This window comes from Orbicella franksi, chromosome 6 (assembly GCF_964199315.1).
Source record: "Orbicella franksi chromosome 6, jaOrbFran1.1, whole genome shotgun sequence".
Taxonomy (NCBI): domain Eukaryota; kingdom Metazoa; phylum Cnidaria; class Anthozoa; order Scleractinia; family Merulinidae; genus Orbicella; species Orbicella franksi.
In genome coordinates this window covers 28,017,944-28,036,537 of record NC_138150.1, presented here as the reverse complement: position 1 = coordinate 28,036,537, position 18,594 = coordinate 28,017,944, and the positions used below count along the sequence as shown (strand labels likewise).

At 41.4% G+C, this 18,594-nt stretch overlaps 2 protein-coding genes and 1 pseudogene across 2 annotated transcripts; all 3 read left to right on the top strand.

Annotated features, from left to right (window-relative positions):
- Positions 1 to 230: 230 nt before the first annotated feature.
- On the top strand, positions 231 to 18,567 carry LOC145488866 (uncharacterized). The gene is made up of 4 exons (XM_081467691.1): positions 231 to 1,234; positions 14,567 to 14,934; positions 15,733 to 16,526; positions 17,215 to 18,567. The coding sequence occupies exons 2-4, from the start codon at positions 14,582 to 14,584 to the stop codon at positions 17,499 to 17,501; spliced, it is 1,434 nt and encodes a 477-aa protein (XP_081323817.1). The 5' UTR covers positions 231 to 1,234; positions 14,567 to 14,581; the 3' UTR covers positions 17,502 to 18,567.
- LOC145488871 (uncharacterized) lies at positions 3,884 to 6,147 on the top strand. Its single transcript, XM_081467697.1, has one exon. It carries the CDS (start codon positions 3,920 to 3,922, stop codon positions 4,820 to 4,822), a length of 903 nt encoding a protein of 300 aa, XP_081323823.1. The 5' UTR covers positions 3,884 to 3,919; the 3' UTR covers positions 4,823 to 6,147.
- LOC145488864 (uncharacterized) lies at positions 9,616 to 11,690 on the top strand (annotated as a pseudogene).
- Positions 18,568 to 18,594: the final 27 nt, after the last annotated feature.

The following is an 18,594-nucleotide window of genomic DNA, read 5'->3' as shown; positions in this document are numbered from 1 at the left end:
CAAGGGGGTTTAAAAGCAATTAGCAATTAGAGAAGAATGATACATTAATTATATAGTGGCACTGTTTTGTTGACGTAGCACCAGTTTCCTGCAGTATGGTATGATTCTAAAGCAGGTCTTGTAGACACAAAAAGAGCCTTTGTCGATCACTTGGGACTGGTTTCAAAGACAATATATTGAATGATTTAAGGTCCAACCATGCTATCAAAGAGACAATAATGTCTGGAAATTTCTGAGACGTCTTAACAATGCTATGACGTTCTTTCGTTCTTGGGAAACAAGGAGCCCATCTTGAGAAATGCCTGTAATTCAGTTGACCCGAGCATTAGGTGGGACAAAGAAAAAAGTCTGACCCTTTCGCTTACAGGTGGAATGTTATGACCCGCTGAGATACGACCAGGGGAGTCTGGTGATGAGCTAGGCATTTGCTAGGTTCAGACGCACGCTTGACACTCTGCTTGGATCAGCAAGTGCAAAAGGTCCGGTGTCGAGATAAAGGCACCAAACAGAGACCAGGCGTTTTATTTATTCATTTAATTATTATTATTACAATTTTTTTTTCGCAAGAACACCTGATTGCAGGTAAACCAGCCGGACGTCCTTTGCAAGACGCTGTCATCTTTTCATTATTCAACACCTTACAATATATTGGCAGTTAAAATATAACTCTTAATGAACGTATTATCCTTCAAAATCACACAAAACGTTTTGGTATTGAGTTAGCCTAGTGATTTAACGCCTTGTATACAGAAAACAATATTAACTTCATTGAATTTTACAAGAAAACCTTAAGATAATTAGTATACAGGAACGTTGTCGACCCAGCATGTATAGTGTGTAAGAGATAATTTTTCAAATTGCAAATCAGCATCTCTGTATCTGTCCCGGACCTTCGATTTTCTCTTAGTTGGCCGATATAGCAAGCGAAGTTATAATGACAAAGATTCCAACTAAAGCAAACGCAGTCTCTCTCGAAACAACAAAAAGAACGTTTGTGAACAGATTAGCAGCCTTTCACACCCTCCGCATGACGTCAAGGCGGCGATGTTCTCAAACAATGAAATTTCCGTCCTTTGAGAAGTGAGTTCTTTTCTTATGCAAAAGTTGCTTCTTTGGGAAAACTAACCTGTTCGCCGTGAAAAAGCGCTATAGGGTCCACTACAACGCGTTCACCAATGGAATCTTTGTCAGTTCCTTCCTCTGCGACAGGAACCAACAACGCTAGTGACCAAAGGTTTGTAAGCAACAACTTCAAAATGTCTTGTTCTATTCCTGTTTTAGATTAAGTAATAATCACATCAAAACTATATGTTTTCCGTACAGATTTAAGATATAACAAACATATTTCACGTGCTCGTTAGCGATCGAGAGCGACTTATATCACTTATAACGCGATATTTGGTCAATTTGGAATCTTATGTCATTGGATGTGTCGAGAACGAAGACCCAAACACGAAGACCGAAGACCTAAGACCCTGTGGTCTAAAACGAAGACCCACCGGTCTAAAACGAAGACCCACTGGTTTAAAATGAAGACCCTGTGGTCTAAAACGAAGACCCACTGGTCTAAAACGAAGACCCACTGGTCTAAAACGAAGCCCCACTGGTCTAAAACGAAGACCCTGTGGTCTAAAACGAAGAACCACCGGTCTAAAACGAAGACCCACTGCTCTAAAACGAAGACCCACCGGTCTAAAACCTTTTTATCTTCAGGAAAGACTGTACACTAGGCTATATTGCGTTCGTTTTTGTAGCGCGCGCATAAATTAAAATGTCATCTGAGCGTGGGGCAAACTTGACAGTTGCTTTGTCTCAGTCGGTACAACGTGTCAAATTGTGTAACGCAATGAAATTCCAACAGTATAGAAATATACGTTTTAGTGACGATTTTAGTATAATTTGTCGTCACCAATATTCTGTTTTTCAAATGCATATGAGCAAATTATGATGAGGTGACTTCATTACTTTGCTTTACTGTACTTATCATATAAAGGCGCAAAGGTCCACTGTGCGTGACTCGCAAATTTATTCACCACGTGCTACAAGAATTTGATTTTCCAGGTCTTCGTTTTTGGGTCTTCGTTTTCGACACATCCGTAATCATTCGAGATTCGGATGGCGTTACGGGATGGTACCTGGGGGATGTGTCGAAAACGAAGACCCAAAAACGAAGACCGAAGACCTAAGACCCTGTGGTCTAAAACGAAGACCCACTGGTCTAAAACGAAGACCCACTGGTCTAAAACGAAGACCCACTGGTCTAAAACGAAGACCCACCGGTCTAAAACGAAGACCCACCGGTCTAAAACGAAGACCCACTGGTCCACTGGTCTTCTGGCCATATTAAGAATATGTGAATAAAACAGCTCTGTAATGATAAGGTTTGAGATTTTGCTACGGCTTTGCAGGTGCGAAAACTTTTCGGAACCTTCGAGAAACGGGCCCAGCCCTGGTACAGACATGCGCAACTCCGGGTTTTTGACTTCTTTCCATTTATATACTGCGTTATACGTGAAGAGCTTGCTTCAATCTTAGTGATGGAAGAAAGGAAACTAGGGGGCCACCTAAACCCACCGCTTGAAGATTCTAATCCGCTTCTGTTACTTTACCATGTTTTCATATTGTTTTCAGAAAACGTGTAACGACGTAAGGGGTAATGACTTGAAAGGTTTTTGTAAACTGTTACCCTACCCTACCCTTACCCTACAAACGGAGACTCCGGTTCTCCCTCGCCATTGCGACGTCACTACGGCCACGTGAGATTGCGCGAGCAAGCTTGCCTTCAATGTGCGACTTTGTTTGCCAGGACAAGATACGATGGCCCAGAAGGTTCACAGTTCAGTTGTGAATTTTCACAGTTCAGTTGTGATTTTTCACAGTTCAGTTGTGAATTTTCACAGTTCAGTTGTGAATTTTCACAGTTCAGTTGTGATTTTTGAAACAGTTCAGTTGTGATTTTTCACAGTTCAGTTGTGATTTTTGAAACAGTTCAGTTGTGATTTTTCACAGTTCAGTTGTGATTTTTTGAAACAGTTCAGTTGTGATTTTTGAAAAACGTTCAGTTGTGATTCTCCGTACAGTTCAATTCTGACCTTTTGGAACAAAAGCTCCGCCCTTGGCACTTCATTCATCATATCCGGGCTTCTACGTCTAGAAAAGGCGGGAGTTTTCGAACTTAGCATAACTACGATGGCCCAGAAGGTTCACAGTTCAGTTGTGAATTTTCACAGTTCAGTTGTGATTTTTCACAGTTCAGTTGTGAATTTTCACAGTTCAGTTGTGAATTTTCACAGTTCAGTTGTGATTTTTGAAACAGTTCAGTTGTGATTTTTCACAGTTCAGTTGTGATTTTTGAAACAGTTCAGTTGTGATTTTTCACAGTTCAGTTGTGATTTTTTGAAACAGTTCAGTTGTGATTTTTGAAAAACGTTCAGTTGTGATTCTCCGTACAGTTCAATTCTGACCTTTTGGAACAAAAGCTCCGCCCTTGGCACTTCATTCATCATATCCGGGCTTCTACGTCTAGAAAAGGCGGGAGTTTTCGAACTTAGCATAACAGCCATCTTTGAGACGTGGTTATATTTAACGGTGCTCTAGAAGAAGTTACAAAATGCCGCTACCAGTTTATTCACCATGTATGAATGTGAATGGTGTTTTAGAGGATGACCAGTTGGAATTGATATCGAGCTATTTTAAACAGGGATACAGCAACTTGGAAATGCTGGAATTTTTAAAACTTCACGGAATAACGATAAGTATATCAACGCTGAAAAGACGACTTCGAACCTTAGGCTTGTCAAGACGTCCCGCGAATATGCCTCTTGATGAGCTAAAGGGGATCATAGAGAGAGAGCTCGGTGGCAGTGGTTGCTTCGTAGGCTACCGCAGGATATGGGCCAGACTGAGAAGGAAAGGATATATGGTAAAGAGAATAACAGTCATGAAACTTTTAAGAGAGCTGGATCCAGAGGGAGTCGAGAGCAGAAAAAGGAAGAGACTTCGCCGAAGAATATACCATGCAAAAGGGCCCAACTTTGTCTGGCACATCGATGGCTATGACAAACTGAAACCTTATGGATTCTGTGTGCATGGAGCCATCGATGGATTTTCAAGGAGGCTAATTTGGCTCGAGGTTGGTCCCACAAATAACAACCCTGAAGTTATCACTAAATTTTACCTTGATGCTGTAAAACAAATCGGTGGTTTACCGAGAAAAGTGAGATCAGACGACGGAACTGAGAACAGCATGGTTGCTGCAGTACATACATTTCTGAGGTCGAGCCACAGTGACGAGGATGCAGGTCTTGGGTGTTTTCTCACTGGCAGGTCCACAGCAAATCAGAGGATTGAAGCCTATTGGTCACATCTAGCTAAGGATGGTCCTGGTTGGTGGATTAATTTTTTTAAAGATCTGCGTGACTTGGGTCTATTTATTGACTCAGATCCAGTTCATGTTGACTGCATTCGATTTTGCTTCATGTCTATTCTAAGAAATGAGCTACATCAAGTTGCGGAATTGTGGAATCAACACAGAATATCGTCAAGCAAATTTGGAAACAGCAGTGGTCCTCGGGGACGACCTGATTGCATGTTTTTTCTACCTCACCTTTACAATACAGATGACTATACAACGGATGTAGACGAAGATGACCTTCAGGAGTTCTATGATCACTCCACAATGTGCCCGCCTGACTACAGTGAGGATTTCAAGGAATTTGCTCTGACTATTATGAATGAACATGACTTTCCAGAGCCACACGATGTTAGCTCTGCTCTTGATCTCTATATGAGACTCCTCAAAGAGGTGGAAAAGTTAACATAATTTTTCTCAAAGCATATCCTTCGAACGTGTTCTTCCACAGTTTTGTAACCAAAAGCACGAGCTATTGCCATATTTCAAATTGCACCTGTATGTATGAACATTGATTTTCATTACCCCACCCTCTCACTGACAATGTAGAGTCTTTAATGGGATATCTCAGAAGGGAAGACAAGGCAACATCAAAAATTGTCTTCCATCTTACGCTGCAGGGATGGTATTTGATACACTTTTTTAAACTGAGACCTAGATGTGTTTAGTGTCGTGGTTTTCACAAAAACAAGAAGAAAACCAATACTAGTAAAATAATCTTCTAGCAGTTTGCCTGGTCTTTAAGCAGCCAACCTGTAATAAGCACTGGGGGGAAATGAGGACACAAATTCTATATAATAATAACCATTTATTTAGCAAATGACAAGTGTGTTTTTGTCTACATGTAAGCCACTCTAAATGTTAAGAACCAGAAACGCTAAATACGTACATAACTGGGTTGGTGTGTGAACTGGAATTGACAAACGCTAGAACTCAAACACTTATTATGTCAACAACTTAAAGTAAACTTTGACAATTAATTAAACAAATTGTCTGGGATCTTAACAAAATGTTGAGTGCATGCTACTTTCCCTAGCCTGAAATCTCAGCATTTTAAAATTTTTCTTGCACAGTCACCTCCTCCCAAGACCTCTTATGGTCTACCCTGAAATCAGAACTTCATACCTAAAATACAACAGACTAACACAACATTCTGCCCAGCTTGAAAACACGGCTGACACAGACCTCTGGTTCTGAGGCTGCCTTAGTTAAAACTACAACAGTACATAGTTGAGAACACACAAAAATAATGGAGATTTTAGGTCATTTCAGACACCAATTTTGTGCATTCCAATTAAATAGCCTGTTATTTACAGGGCATGATTCAACCCTTCGACAGTTAGTTTGTGACAGAAAAACATCGATCAAAAACCTAGGCCAGTAGAGTTTCTTTCATATAATATCCATTTCCCAGTTGTCCCGATTAAGAATGTTCATGAAGTCTTCCCTTAATTCCACAAAGTTAGCATATGTGGATGGAATTTCCAAAAGGGGTCCACAGGTGTGGGCAATGGGTCTTACACTCAAGCCCTCGCACTTAATGAAAGTAACTTCTATCTTCTTGTCAATCATAATATCCATAGCTGTTGTAAATCGCAAAAATTGTAGGAGTTTTGGCATCTCCAGACCTCTTACAAATCGCTGCAAAAATTTAAATGCATCTCTCTCTCCTTCACTTTGTGGATTTGAGGTGAGACAAGATAGCACCTTTTTCGTTGTAGGTTTAAGACTATCATAGAAGCCCTCAACTGCTGAAATAGTTTGGAACTGGGGATACTGCTTCAAATGCTGTACAAAAGGTTGCAAAGATGAAATCATGAGATGTGGTTTCTGAACTAGTTCCTGCTTGGAAATTTCAAGAATGACTTGGCTAAGGTTTTCAATGGTAACCACCCTTATACACTTGAACCTTTCAAGAAAATCAGTAAATTCATCTTCATCATCTGGAAGCTGATTCTTCCTCATAATATCTACAATGAACTCTTCCTCTACTGGGGATAGGTATTTTGTAAATGAATCAACAAACATGGAATCTGGAACTTGGTTGCCAAAGAGGCAGTAGCATAAAAAAGCTTTTGACAAAAAGGTGGGAAAATAGGAGACAGACACAAACCCTTTAACTAAAATTCTCCCCACAGCCTCCCACTCCTCAACAAAGTGGTCATGTCTAACAAAGGGAACCCTTTCTCTCTCTCCTATGGTCATGGAGATGGAAAATTCACTCCAGAATAAAGTGTACACTTCACAAATTACCCCAACACCCACACCTTGTTCAAACTCTCCCTTTTCATTAATCACTTTAAAATCAATATTACAGTTCATTACATTTGGGTCTTTAAAATGTTCAATCAATTCAGTTCTTATGCATGATCTGTGAACTGTGAGAACTCTCTCTGGAAGATCTCTTGATGAAGAGGGACATGGAGAATCCTGCTCTACAGAGCCTTCATCACGACTACAATTCTCTTCATTTGTAAGCCTTGGGTAACTGGTTTCATCAGCCACATTGCTATGCGATCCTTCTGCCTCGATTTCAGCCACACCATTTGAAAGAAGTGCTACCCGCCTAGATCTTATTTCATCCATAGTTAGTAAAACTGGGTTTTCTGGTGTTTCTGGGGTTTCTGTAGTACATGAATTCCCCCCATCAGCGATCCTAGAAAACTCATATTCTCTGTTCTGCTCACATCGAATGCATTCTTCACCTTCCAAATACGTACAGCTACATACTGAACAAACAACGCGCTTACCAGCACCTGATGCTACCTGCGAAGTATTCAGGTTGACTGACCGTTCAAAATTTTCCTCCTCTGCTTCAAGTTGTGGAAAGAATGTGTCTTGGTGCTGTGATCTTAGATAGAGGTAAGTTGTCGACGGATAGAGACCATTTTCCTTTAAATAACTTTCAATAGTTCCTTCACCAGGAAATCGAATAATGGCCGTTTGGGTTGTGTCGCAGATATCTAGGAGCATGTCGTCAACAGAGCCAGCGAAAGCACTTTTCCCGTCAGGGAAAAACAAAGTAGTGGCTTTTTGCTTAAGTTCTTCAACTGTGGGAGGTTCCGACGCAGTATAAGCAACGAACCGGTTTCCGCCACCGTTCTTCTGACGAACTGGAACAAAAACTTCTGACTTCTTGTCGTAATGAATCCAGCGAACTTGGATTCGATGTTCTTTATCGGTCTTTCTTTTCTTCCCTCTTGACTGACCTCTGATGCGGTCGAGCAATCCAGACAGTCGGCTTACTGTTCGTTGGTTTGGTTCACTGGTCGCTGCTTTAGAACTCGTAGAGGCAGATTCACCCTGACGTCTTATTTCCTCTCGGACAGTCTGCCTTATTATAGCATCCATCGTTTAAAAACGCCAAGCACTGCAAAACACAAACTAGAGGACAACTTTGCCGCCTTCCAAAATGGCGGGAGAAAAACACTCGCCTGTCTCAGTTCCCGTATGTTAAGTTCCAGTCTTTTTCGTCCAACCGAAAAATCACAACTGAACTGTGAAAAATCACAACTGAACTGTTTCAAAATCACAACTGAACTGTGAAAAATCACAACTGAACTGTTTCAAAAATCACAACTGAACTGTTTCAAAATCACAACTGAACTGTGAAAAATCACAACTGAACTGTTTCAAAAATCACAACTGAACTGTGAAAAATCACAACTGAACTGTTTCAAAAATCACAACTGAACTGTGAAAAATCACAACTGAACTGTTTCAAAAATCACAACTGAACTGTGAAAATTCACAACTGAACTGTGAAAATTCACAACTGAACTGTGAGCCTTCTGGGCCATCGTAACAAGACGTTAGTCGAGTCAAGAATATTTTATCTTCTTTTATAGCGTTTTTAGGCGAGAGCAATCTCTCGGCGCTGTTCTATTTGGTTAATTTTCGGGTACAGTTACCTGAATTAACGCTGCTTGTACGGCTATTTGGAAGCTAACCGCTAATTTTTACGCTACTTCGCAATCGAAGCTGTGTAATGGCGGGAAAAGATTCTGAGGGCAGGTCGCCTGTTGACGACGGTCTCTCAAACATGTGGAGGAATCTCCTGAACTCAACCATAACTCTGAATCGAGGGAAAAGGACAAGCCATTAAAAAAGAAGGCTGAAGTTTCTCGCGAGAAGAGGAAAACAGCTTCTCAACCCAGCTCTTCAAAGACGACGTCCATGGTGACGAGCGACTTCATTGAAAGCATTAAAGCCTCAATCTCCCAGAGCATGGTTGAGGGCTTTCGACACATATCAAAGTCATTGTCTTCGGACATTGCAGAGGTTATCTCGAACGCCGGCAATCCATCTAAGCGTTCACATGACGATCGCTTATCTACAAGCGACTCGGAGGACGATCAAAGCCCTGCTCGAAAAGTCCCACGAGGCGCGAGCGCCACGGACAACGAGTCCGTTGACCTCTCTATAGATTCGCTCTTTCCTAAGGGTAGCGAAACGAGCAAGGACAGTGAGAAATCTGAGAAAACTGCCCAAAGCGATTTTTTAGGGTCCATTGCCGCTGAATACGATCTTGATGAGGCATGTTCAAGTGATGTGGACCCAAAACCTGCCAAGATAATAAATAAAATGATCCGGACAAAGTTGTCGGATGATAAGTTGAAAGAAAAACTTTCAAACTGCAGCAGACCTGGGAACTGCGAAAATGTAACAGGGACATGAGTCAACCCTGAAGTCTGAGTCGAGACCAGAAGCTCTAAAGACTCCAAAACGTAATTCAGAAAGCAACGATCCCACTGGTCAAACTTGCAGATCAGTGTATGAAACGTGAAATTTCAACCTTGAAATTGTCAGATGAAAATGTTGCTCGAACCGTACTGGATGTCATTGCCTTGTTGGGCCATGCAAATTGTGAGCTCATTCAGAGACGACGAGACATGATCAGACCTGATCTGAACAACCAGTATCAGCAAATTTGTGCTGAACATTTTGGCTTTACTGATTTGTTGTTTGGGAATGACCTTCCAAAACAAATACAGGACATAAGTGCCATCAACAGGGTTGGGCAAAAGCTACAAAGTGGTACCAAGGCCAACGATAACCACCAATGCAAATCTCACTTTTCAAAAAACGGCCAAACTCACTGACCACACCCCAACAACCGGGGACAACGCTGGCAAAAGCCACTCACTCCATTCTGCAAACGGCAGGAGAAGTTGGAGCAAAAACAGTAGCAATCCACAGTGTGTCGGTGAGTAAAGACTGTAAATTAGTGGATTTAAAAACCCAACCTGGGATATTTAAAGCTGGAAGGATTAAAGGGTACTTGTTAAACTGGGGCAAACTTACAACAGACCCACATATTTTAAATATGGTCAAAGGATGCAAAATTGATTTTGCCCAGCTCCCTCACCAGAGGCAGCCACCTTGCCAACACCAACTTAGTAACAAAGAAGCTGAGACAATCAGTGCTGAGATTGGAAAATTAGTCCTTAAAGGTGTTCTCTTAAAATCTTCACACAAGGAAGGTGAATTCCTATCCACTGTCTTTTTGAGACCTAAAAAAGATGGAACTCATCGGATGATCCTCAACTTGAAAAAGTTGAACAAATTTGTGGCATACCATCATTTTAAGATGGAGTCATAAAAACATATTATTAGCATGATCAGGCCAAACTGTTTCATGGCATCTGTGGATCTCAAAGATGCATATTATTCAGTACCTATCCGCCAAGATCATCAAAAATATCTAAAATTTGAGTGGCAAGGGCAGCTCTACCAGTTCACTTGCTTACCTAATGGTTTAGCTTGTGCCCCTCAATTATTTACAAAGCTACTCAAACCTGCTTATAGCACACTTAGGAAACAGGGTTTTCAGTCAGTTGGCTATATTGATGACTCCTATTTACAGGGTATCACCAAGCCTGAATGTGAGAATAATGTTCAAGCCACCACTAAATTGTTTGATACTCTAGGCCTTTATGTTCACCCAGACAAATCAATCTTAGAGCCATCACAGGTTCTAGAGTTTCTAGGTTTTGTCTTAAATTCTGTGACCATGACTGTCACTTTGTCTCATGCCAAGGCAGAAAATATCAAGCATGTTTGCAAAGATCTTTTGACCCGAACACAACCTACCATCAGGGAAGTGGCAGTTGTCATAGGCAAACTTGTGGCCAGTTGCCCTGGGGTTGCTATGGGACCCCTGTTCTATAGGCAGCTAGAAAATGAGAAAACTGCAGCCCTTAAGTTACATCATGGTAATTTTGATGAAAGCATGGTACTGTCACCTACTGCAGTGTTAGATCTACAGTGGTGGGTTGAGAACATTGAAAATGTCTCTAAACCCATTTCACAAGGTCATCCGTCTTGCACTCTTTATACAGATGCATCCTTACAGGGATGGGGAGCTGTTTTTCAGGGACAATCATCAGGAGGCTGCTGGGCACCTGATGAAGCTCACCAGCATATTGATTGCCTTGAATTAAAAGCAGCTTACCTGGGATTACAGTCCTTCTGTACAACCTTGTCCCATACCCATGTGAGAATTTTTGTTGATAACACCACAGCAGTTTCTTACATCAATAATATGGGTGGAACTATTCACTTGAATGTAATCACATTGTGAGATCCATTTGGATGTGGTGCATTGCACGGGATATTTGGCTATCTGCCGCACATTTGCCAGGAAAGTGTAATACTGCGGCTGATAAAGCCTCCAGAATTTTTCATGACCATACAGAATGGAAGCTTGATTCCAGCATTTATGTGTCAATCACACAAGCCCTGGGGGCCCCATCTATTGATCTATTTGCATCCAGGCTTAATTTTCAGACTAAGCCCTACATAGCTTGGCATCCTGACCCTGGTGCATTTGCTATAGATGCTTTTTCTGTTGACTGGGGAGAACACTATTTTTATGTTTTCCCTCCCTTTAGTCTCATTGATAGGGTTCTGCAGAAGGTGGAAGCCGACAAAGCCTCCGGGATACCTGTTGTGCCACAGCGGACAATACAGCCATGGTTTCCAGTTTTGATGCGCCTCCTTGTTCAGGAACCTTTGATTCTTCCTCGAGGAAAGAAAGTACTCCAGCTGCCATACAACCCCAATGCCATTCACCCACTCCACCACAAGTTGACTCTGATGGCTTGCAAATTGTCAGGACTTCTTTACAAAGTCAAAGACTTTCAGAGCAAGCTATTGACATTGTCATGTCATCATGGCGAGCATCAACAAAGAAACAGTACAGGACCTACCTTGCAAGATGGTATAAGTTTTCAACTAAACGGTCTTGTGATCCCTTGCAACCAACTGTAACAGATGTTATTGAATTTTTGACTAAACTTTTTCATTCTGGCATTGGATATAGCTGCTTGAACACAGCTCGGAGTGCATTGTCAGCTGTCATTGTTTTTCCTGATAAAAACACCTACTGGTAGCCATCCCTTAGTGGTAAGATTTATGAAAGGAGTATTTGAGAGGAGACCCTCTTTACCAAAGTACAAAAGTACTTGGGACGTTAATGTTGTGTTAGAATTTTTACGCAAATTTGAGCATGTTCGAAAATTATCATTGAAGGAGCTCTCTTGGAAGCTCACGATACTGTTAATGTTATTGTCAGGTCAGCGAATTCAAACTATACACCTGCTAGATATTAGGTACATGACCTTGACAGAGTCTAGTTGTTCATTTTCCATTTCTAAACCAGTGAAACAAACAAGACCTGGTACACATGTACATGACCTTGTTTTCCAGGCATATTTTAAGGATCCTGGACTTTGTATTGTGTAGTGTCTACAGGAGTATGTCATTCGTACAAAACCTCTTAGAAGTGAAGAAACTCAACTCCTCATAAGTTTTGTCAAGCCACATAAGGCAGTTTCAAAAGATACCATTGGAAAATGGGTCAAGTGTGTTTTAGCAAATGCTGGTATAGATACAAACCAGTTTGGAGCCCACAGCACTCGTTCAGCCTCAACTTCAGCTGCGAAGAGGTCTGGTTTGGACATGACAACTATCATGAAAGCTGCTAGATGGTCAAATGCATCTACTTTTGCTCGGTTTTATAACAAACCCATTGAACATAGTCCTGATGCTAATTTTGGTCAGGCAGTCTTATCTAGTGTGTAACAGTAAAGTTTGTATACAACTGCTGAGGTGTCATATTGTACTTTGACACGCCTACTGTTTTTACATTATACTTGTTGATTTGATATTGTTGTCTCGTAATCACCTTGCTTTGAAATCTCACGTGGTCCCGTAGTGACGTCAGCAATGGTGAGGGAGAATCAAAATTAAACGAGCTTACCTGTAGGTGAAGTTTGATTGTGATTCTCCTGAGCCATTGCGTAGGAACGAAGGGATCACGTGCCCACCCATTTAGGTGTTGACTGAGCCATTGGCTCATTATCCCTACCCCTTTTTTGGGGTCAGTGGTTACTCGACAATGTTAAAATTTGAAGGCAAGCTTGCTCGCGCAATCTCACATGATGCCTTCGTTCCTACGCAATGGCTCAGGAGAATCACAATCAAACTTCACTGACAGGTAAGCTCGTTTAATTTTTGATTAGCTAGCCTCAAAACGTTCCAGCAATCCTCTAAATAGGGGACAAGGGTTACCCGGGGCTTCAATATAGTTCTCGGGCAATTATACCCGGGTATTACACCTATTCGTCCCGATATCATGGATATGACTTCGGCGGCATATCAGGACCTATCAGTCGCGCGATGATTCGGATTTTTTTTCCGAAACTTTAGAAGAGCCAAAATTTCCAGACGAGCGTGATATACCGCGGCAAACCGTACCAAACAAGCACGATTAGTTGGTATATCCAACACTTCTGTCAGACATTTTTTTGGCTGATCAGATCTCTTGTAGATCCTACGTTGGCAGCGTTTATCGCATGCGGTCCGCCGCAGTTTCTGGTTTCTCATTTATGTAATTTCCGACCATAGGTCTTTTCAGATCCGATACGCTGCGCTTTTAAGCATGGTACTCGCCATGCGGTTGAATGTTTAAATGTTTAGGCTGGCCTTGTCCAGCCACATTTATTTTTTTGCTTTTCGAGACACCAATCGTGACACTGTTTCCTTGCGCCCCGAAACACGTGATGTGGCAACGCGTTTTTGGGGGCGCAAGTGAGTTCAAAGTACGGAACTTGATATAGTGAACGGGTCATTTTGCAATTTATGTGCGTTGGCTGTTAGGCTGGCGCACAGGCGGCCCAAGCTCTCAATGTTATCCTTTTTTTTTTTCCTTTTTATGCGAACATTCAGGCTAACGTGACATATGACATGTACTATTACATAACGACCGAATTTGACCACGCGAAACATGACTCTCGCCTTGCAGCATATGGACGTGTTCTGTTACAACGGTTTGAATTTATAAAGGTTTGTATGGGAATGCAACGGCTTTGCTTGAAAAGCCAATTATTCTTATATTTTGTGAATAAAATCTACTTACCCTGTTGCTGTGTTGTATTCTTTGTTGTTTGCCTGCTCCTCGGGCCGATCTAACGCGATTTCGGCGAGTTATCGTTCTGTAGGTTTCCACTACTAAAAGAAAGACAAGGCCGGACACTGATTTCCGGAGTGCCCGCCGCTCGAAGCGAATAAATCCACTGAATATAACCCTGCCGGCTCAATTCCTCCGTAGAATCGAAGAAGAGATGTTGAAGTTCCATGTCAGTTCACTCGCTACGCGATTCCGTCCACAACGCCTTCGCAACGATACATTTATTTCCAGATTGCTTCGCTCGCAAATTCGAAAACTGCCGCGTCACAAAAGTTAGGACACTTTCGCGGTGTTGGGTAATTAACAATTAGACCCGTAGCCCGCAAGGGCTACGGGTCAATAGCCCATGAGGTAGAAAAGGTAATAATAAAGTTAGCAAATGCAAGTTGAAGAAATATTTATTTGGGAATAAAACGAAAGAAAGCGTCACGCTCGATGGCGCCAATTTCGCTACTCGATGACTATTACTAATAGTCCCCTAGTAGCGTAGCCAATCAAAATGCAGGATTTGCATTAGTCCACTAGTTGGGTGATACTAATTATAGTTACCCAACACCGCGAAAGTTGTAATCGTGTTTGGTATAGTTTTGCGTCATATCTGAGTGTCCAATTGTTTACATAATTTTTGTTATATATTTTATTTACAAATCTCTCAAGTTTATTTTTATTATTTACCTGAACAGTTCATCAGAGGAATCATGCCCCGAGCAAACTGGATCTTCCTTGTTTCAATGTGTTTCCTAATCATGAGCACGATGCTGTTTGGTGAAGCTAAAAAGAAAGCAAAAGTTCTTATACTTGGAGCAGGCCTATCGGGAATAACCGCTGCTAAAACACTCCTGGAAAACAATATCACAGATTTTTACGTTCTTGAGGGTCAGGACTACATTGGTGGAAGAATACACGCCTTTGAATTTGAAGGAGTCACTATTGAAACAGGAGCAAACTGGCTGCATTTCCTGGATGACGAGGACACGACTCCTCTGTTGAAACGAATGGAAGAAGCAGAAATGGGTGGAGTTCCAAGCAACTATTCTGACTTCATCATAAGGTTTGTTGTTTGGTTGTAATAGAAAAACAGAGCAATGCTCCTTTTCGGCTAGGAATGACTGCGACAGATTATGAATCCCGAACTTCAAAAATTTAGGTCACAATTGCATTGTCAGCCTAAATCCTCATACAAGCGCACACACGATTATTTGTTAATTTTGCAAACTATCGAAATCAGTTTAGGTAATCTTGCGAGTAAATTTAAGGATTTACACTACAAGTGATATTTGAAAGTTCTCTCAAAAGTGCACGAATTTTCAAATATCCTGCAGAGTCCTGAAAATCCTTAACTGCTCAAGCTTTCATACCATTACTCATGTACTGTATGACTTATCATATGATAGTTTGGACCGCAACCGTGTTTACATAGCTTTGTGGAAAACGACTTACCAGCCAATCAGAGCGCTTGGCAATGCAAAGAACCAGTCAGGGCTTCAATACGCCATTTCCGAGTTACCTTGTGCCTCTGTTTCAAAACTTGGCCTCGTGCAAAACCTTTCATAGGAAAATAAGTTTGTTTTGCTACAAAATGAACCTGTGCGCGGGACACAGTTCCATATGAATAGTTTCGCACAGAAGACTCGTTTTGACACAGAGGTAGAAAGCAACTCGGAAATGGCCCATTAAAACTACGCAAAGTGCAACAAGCAAGCGCGAAGCTGGGGCGCGAGGAACGAACGGTTCACTTTTGAAATTGTTCTATCTGCTTGGTATGTCGCACGAGCATGAATTTTCTGAATAATTTTAAGTTGAGCTAACCGGAAAATTAAAGCGTTGTAAATACTTGATCTTTCTATAGGAACGAGCATGGTCAGGACATCACAGATTCAGAAGTCATTCGCAAGTTACACGAAGAAATTGAAGAAAAAATTGAAGAATTTCAGTTGTCGAGGATGGAGAGAAATATGCCAGACATTCCTGCTCAAGTTGGTTTGCAGTTAATGGGATGGAAAAGTAATCGACCGATTGAAAAAGTGCTTGAGTATTTTAGACTTGATTTTGAGCACGGCAAACAACCTGATCTGGTCTCTTTTTATCAGCTGTATGGCCGAGGCCAAGACGTTTTTGTGTCAGATCCTCGAGGACTTTGGTCTTTTTACAAAGATCTTTACCAGCCCTTGATGAAACATATTTTGCTCGGAAGGAATATCGTCAAAATAAAATACTCCGAGAACTTTGTGGAGGTCCACACCAAAAATAACGAAATATTTGTAGCTGATTATGCTCTGTGTACGTTTAGCACTGGAGTCTTGACCAGTGACACAATAACTTTTGACCCACCCCTCCCTGAGTGGAAAAGAGAAGCCATTTATAAAAGCCCGATGTCTGTTTACACGAAAATTTTCTTGAAGTTTCCAAGGAAATTCTGGGACGACAATGAATTTATTTTACACGCCTCCAAGCGGCGCGGGTATTTTCCAGTGTTCCAGGACCTGGACAGACCAGGAATTTTACCAGGTAGTGCAATATTATTGATTACTGTCACTGGAGAGGAAGGCAAAAGGATCGAAGAACAAACAGACCAGGAAACAAAAACAGAGATCATGAAAACTTTGAGAAAAATTTACGGCAAGAAAATCCCTGAACCTACAGGTAAGAATGTATCCTCTTTTGGTGAGAAACGCCAAGATTCTGGAACTATTTTTCTCCTATTGTCCGACTGTTTCATAGTTCTGTCATTGATATGTTTAAGTCTCTATACGAGCAAAGAAGCTCATCGGGCTGTAGCTTATTCTGTAGCATGAAGCGACTAGGAATATTTCTACTCCCCCCTGGATGGCATGGTAGTCCATCGCAGGGCACCCCAGCATTAAATTCGCCGGTACCTATTTATACACCCGGGTAGAGAGAAGTACTATGCGAGTAGTGCTTTCCCAAGAGCAAAACACAATGTCCTCGGACACTCGATCCAGAGTCGAGCACACTAACCATAAGGTTACCGCGTCTCCCTCTCCCAGTGATATATCTGTAGAAATTTATAGGTGAACAGCGGCCAATAACAATGAACTTCTTGTAGTATAGCTAGACATGCAGTTCATTCTGTAACATTTTGTTTCTTGGTCCCATAGCTAGACTTTTATGTCTTTGTTGCCGACGTATCCACAACCAACGTGACTTGAGACGACTTACTGTTCTTGTATACTTATGCAAATGTTGCAATCTGATTGGCTGAGCTTTAACATTTGTGTGCAAATTGGTTTCCAGCCAAAAAGATTGCAAGTTTGCAAAAATCAACCCATCAGTGTTGCTAACTCTTTCACTCCGACTTTTCTCTTTAAAGCGATATTCTATCGTCGCTGGTCCAAAGATATGTTCACACAAGGCGCTTACAGTGACCGAGTAGTAGGTACAACTTCGCAAGATTACAAAAACATTGGAGAGACACTGGGCCGACTTTATTTTGCGGGGGAAGCGACTAGTGAGGACTGGAACGGGTATATGCAAGGGGCTTACCTGAGCGGTAAAGAGAAAGGTCAGATGATCGCTGATGATTTAATGCGTACAAGAATTGGAGAAGTCAATCAAGGACATGTGCTTAGTGACACTTTAGTTCATGAGGAGCTATAAGCAATAAAGCTTGCGATGTTTCCTACAATTCTTTGATAATCGCTTAAATGAACTTTTCAGGGTTAAAAAAAAAAATTAACTTTTCTGGTCAAGACTCAAAACCGATCGCTATTTATGTATTTTTGTGAATGAAAGAAGTTTGAATGTCACAGTGGATTGAGTCTCTCGGGGAGTCACGAAAATTACCTACGTTTTTCCCCTTGATTCCCTTCCCTCCACCCCTTCTTCATGCCATCTAATCTACTCTCGACCCCAAAACACGAAAACAGAGCAATTTGAGTTTTAGAGTGCTAGTGTATGACGCAGAACATTTTGGAAACGGAGCTTTTGGAAACTGGCTATGACATCACGATAATCATGTGATTTCCCTTCCCGAATTTTCCTCAAACACAAATCTAATATGACCGCTTATTGTTGCCGGTTTTCAAATTTCTCCAGCGTAGTGTTGACGGAAAACATTTAAAGCGTTTTCAGTGTGAAATTGCGTTTTTTTTTTTCGCGTAGTTTGGACAGGGCCTTAAAATCCAGTCTAGTCTGTGAACAGTCTACCTTTCGCAAGCTAACGCGCTCGGCTTTACGGATTGTTTCGCCCTGATATTAAAGCACGAGGAAACCAGATCACAGACTAAGTCCTTTCTAAACACTAGGCCTCTAGCGAGCAATAAAATAACTTTTAAAGTTTAGCCTGCGCAGCAGGCGTAAATTTTCAAAAGCACGCGAAGGGAACGAAACTGCGAGCGAGTGCGAAAAAATAATTGGAGCAAGTAATCGTTTAGTACTGAATAAACACATTGATGTATTTCGTTCTGGAAGTTAACTCCACTGTGAACGGGAACTGAATAAATAAATGATACTTGCTTTTTGGTCAACATCTCTTCTGGTAATGCTTGATGTTTTTTCCGTAGTATTGTTCATTGACATCATTCCAAGGGTTTAGGAAAGGATGAAGTGTTCTTAAGTAGGTACGTGAAAGGGATGCTTTTTTCAATAAAAGGTCTACGAAATGGGTAGCTTTTCTGTCAAAATGGTAAACAAAAGTGTAGGGGGCTGGACCTCGAGGCTGAGCTTCCCCGTACAAAATTTTATGGATAAT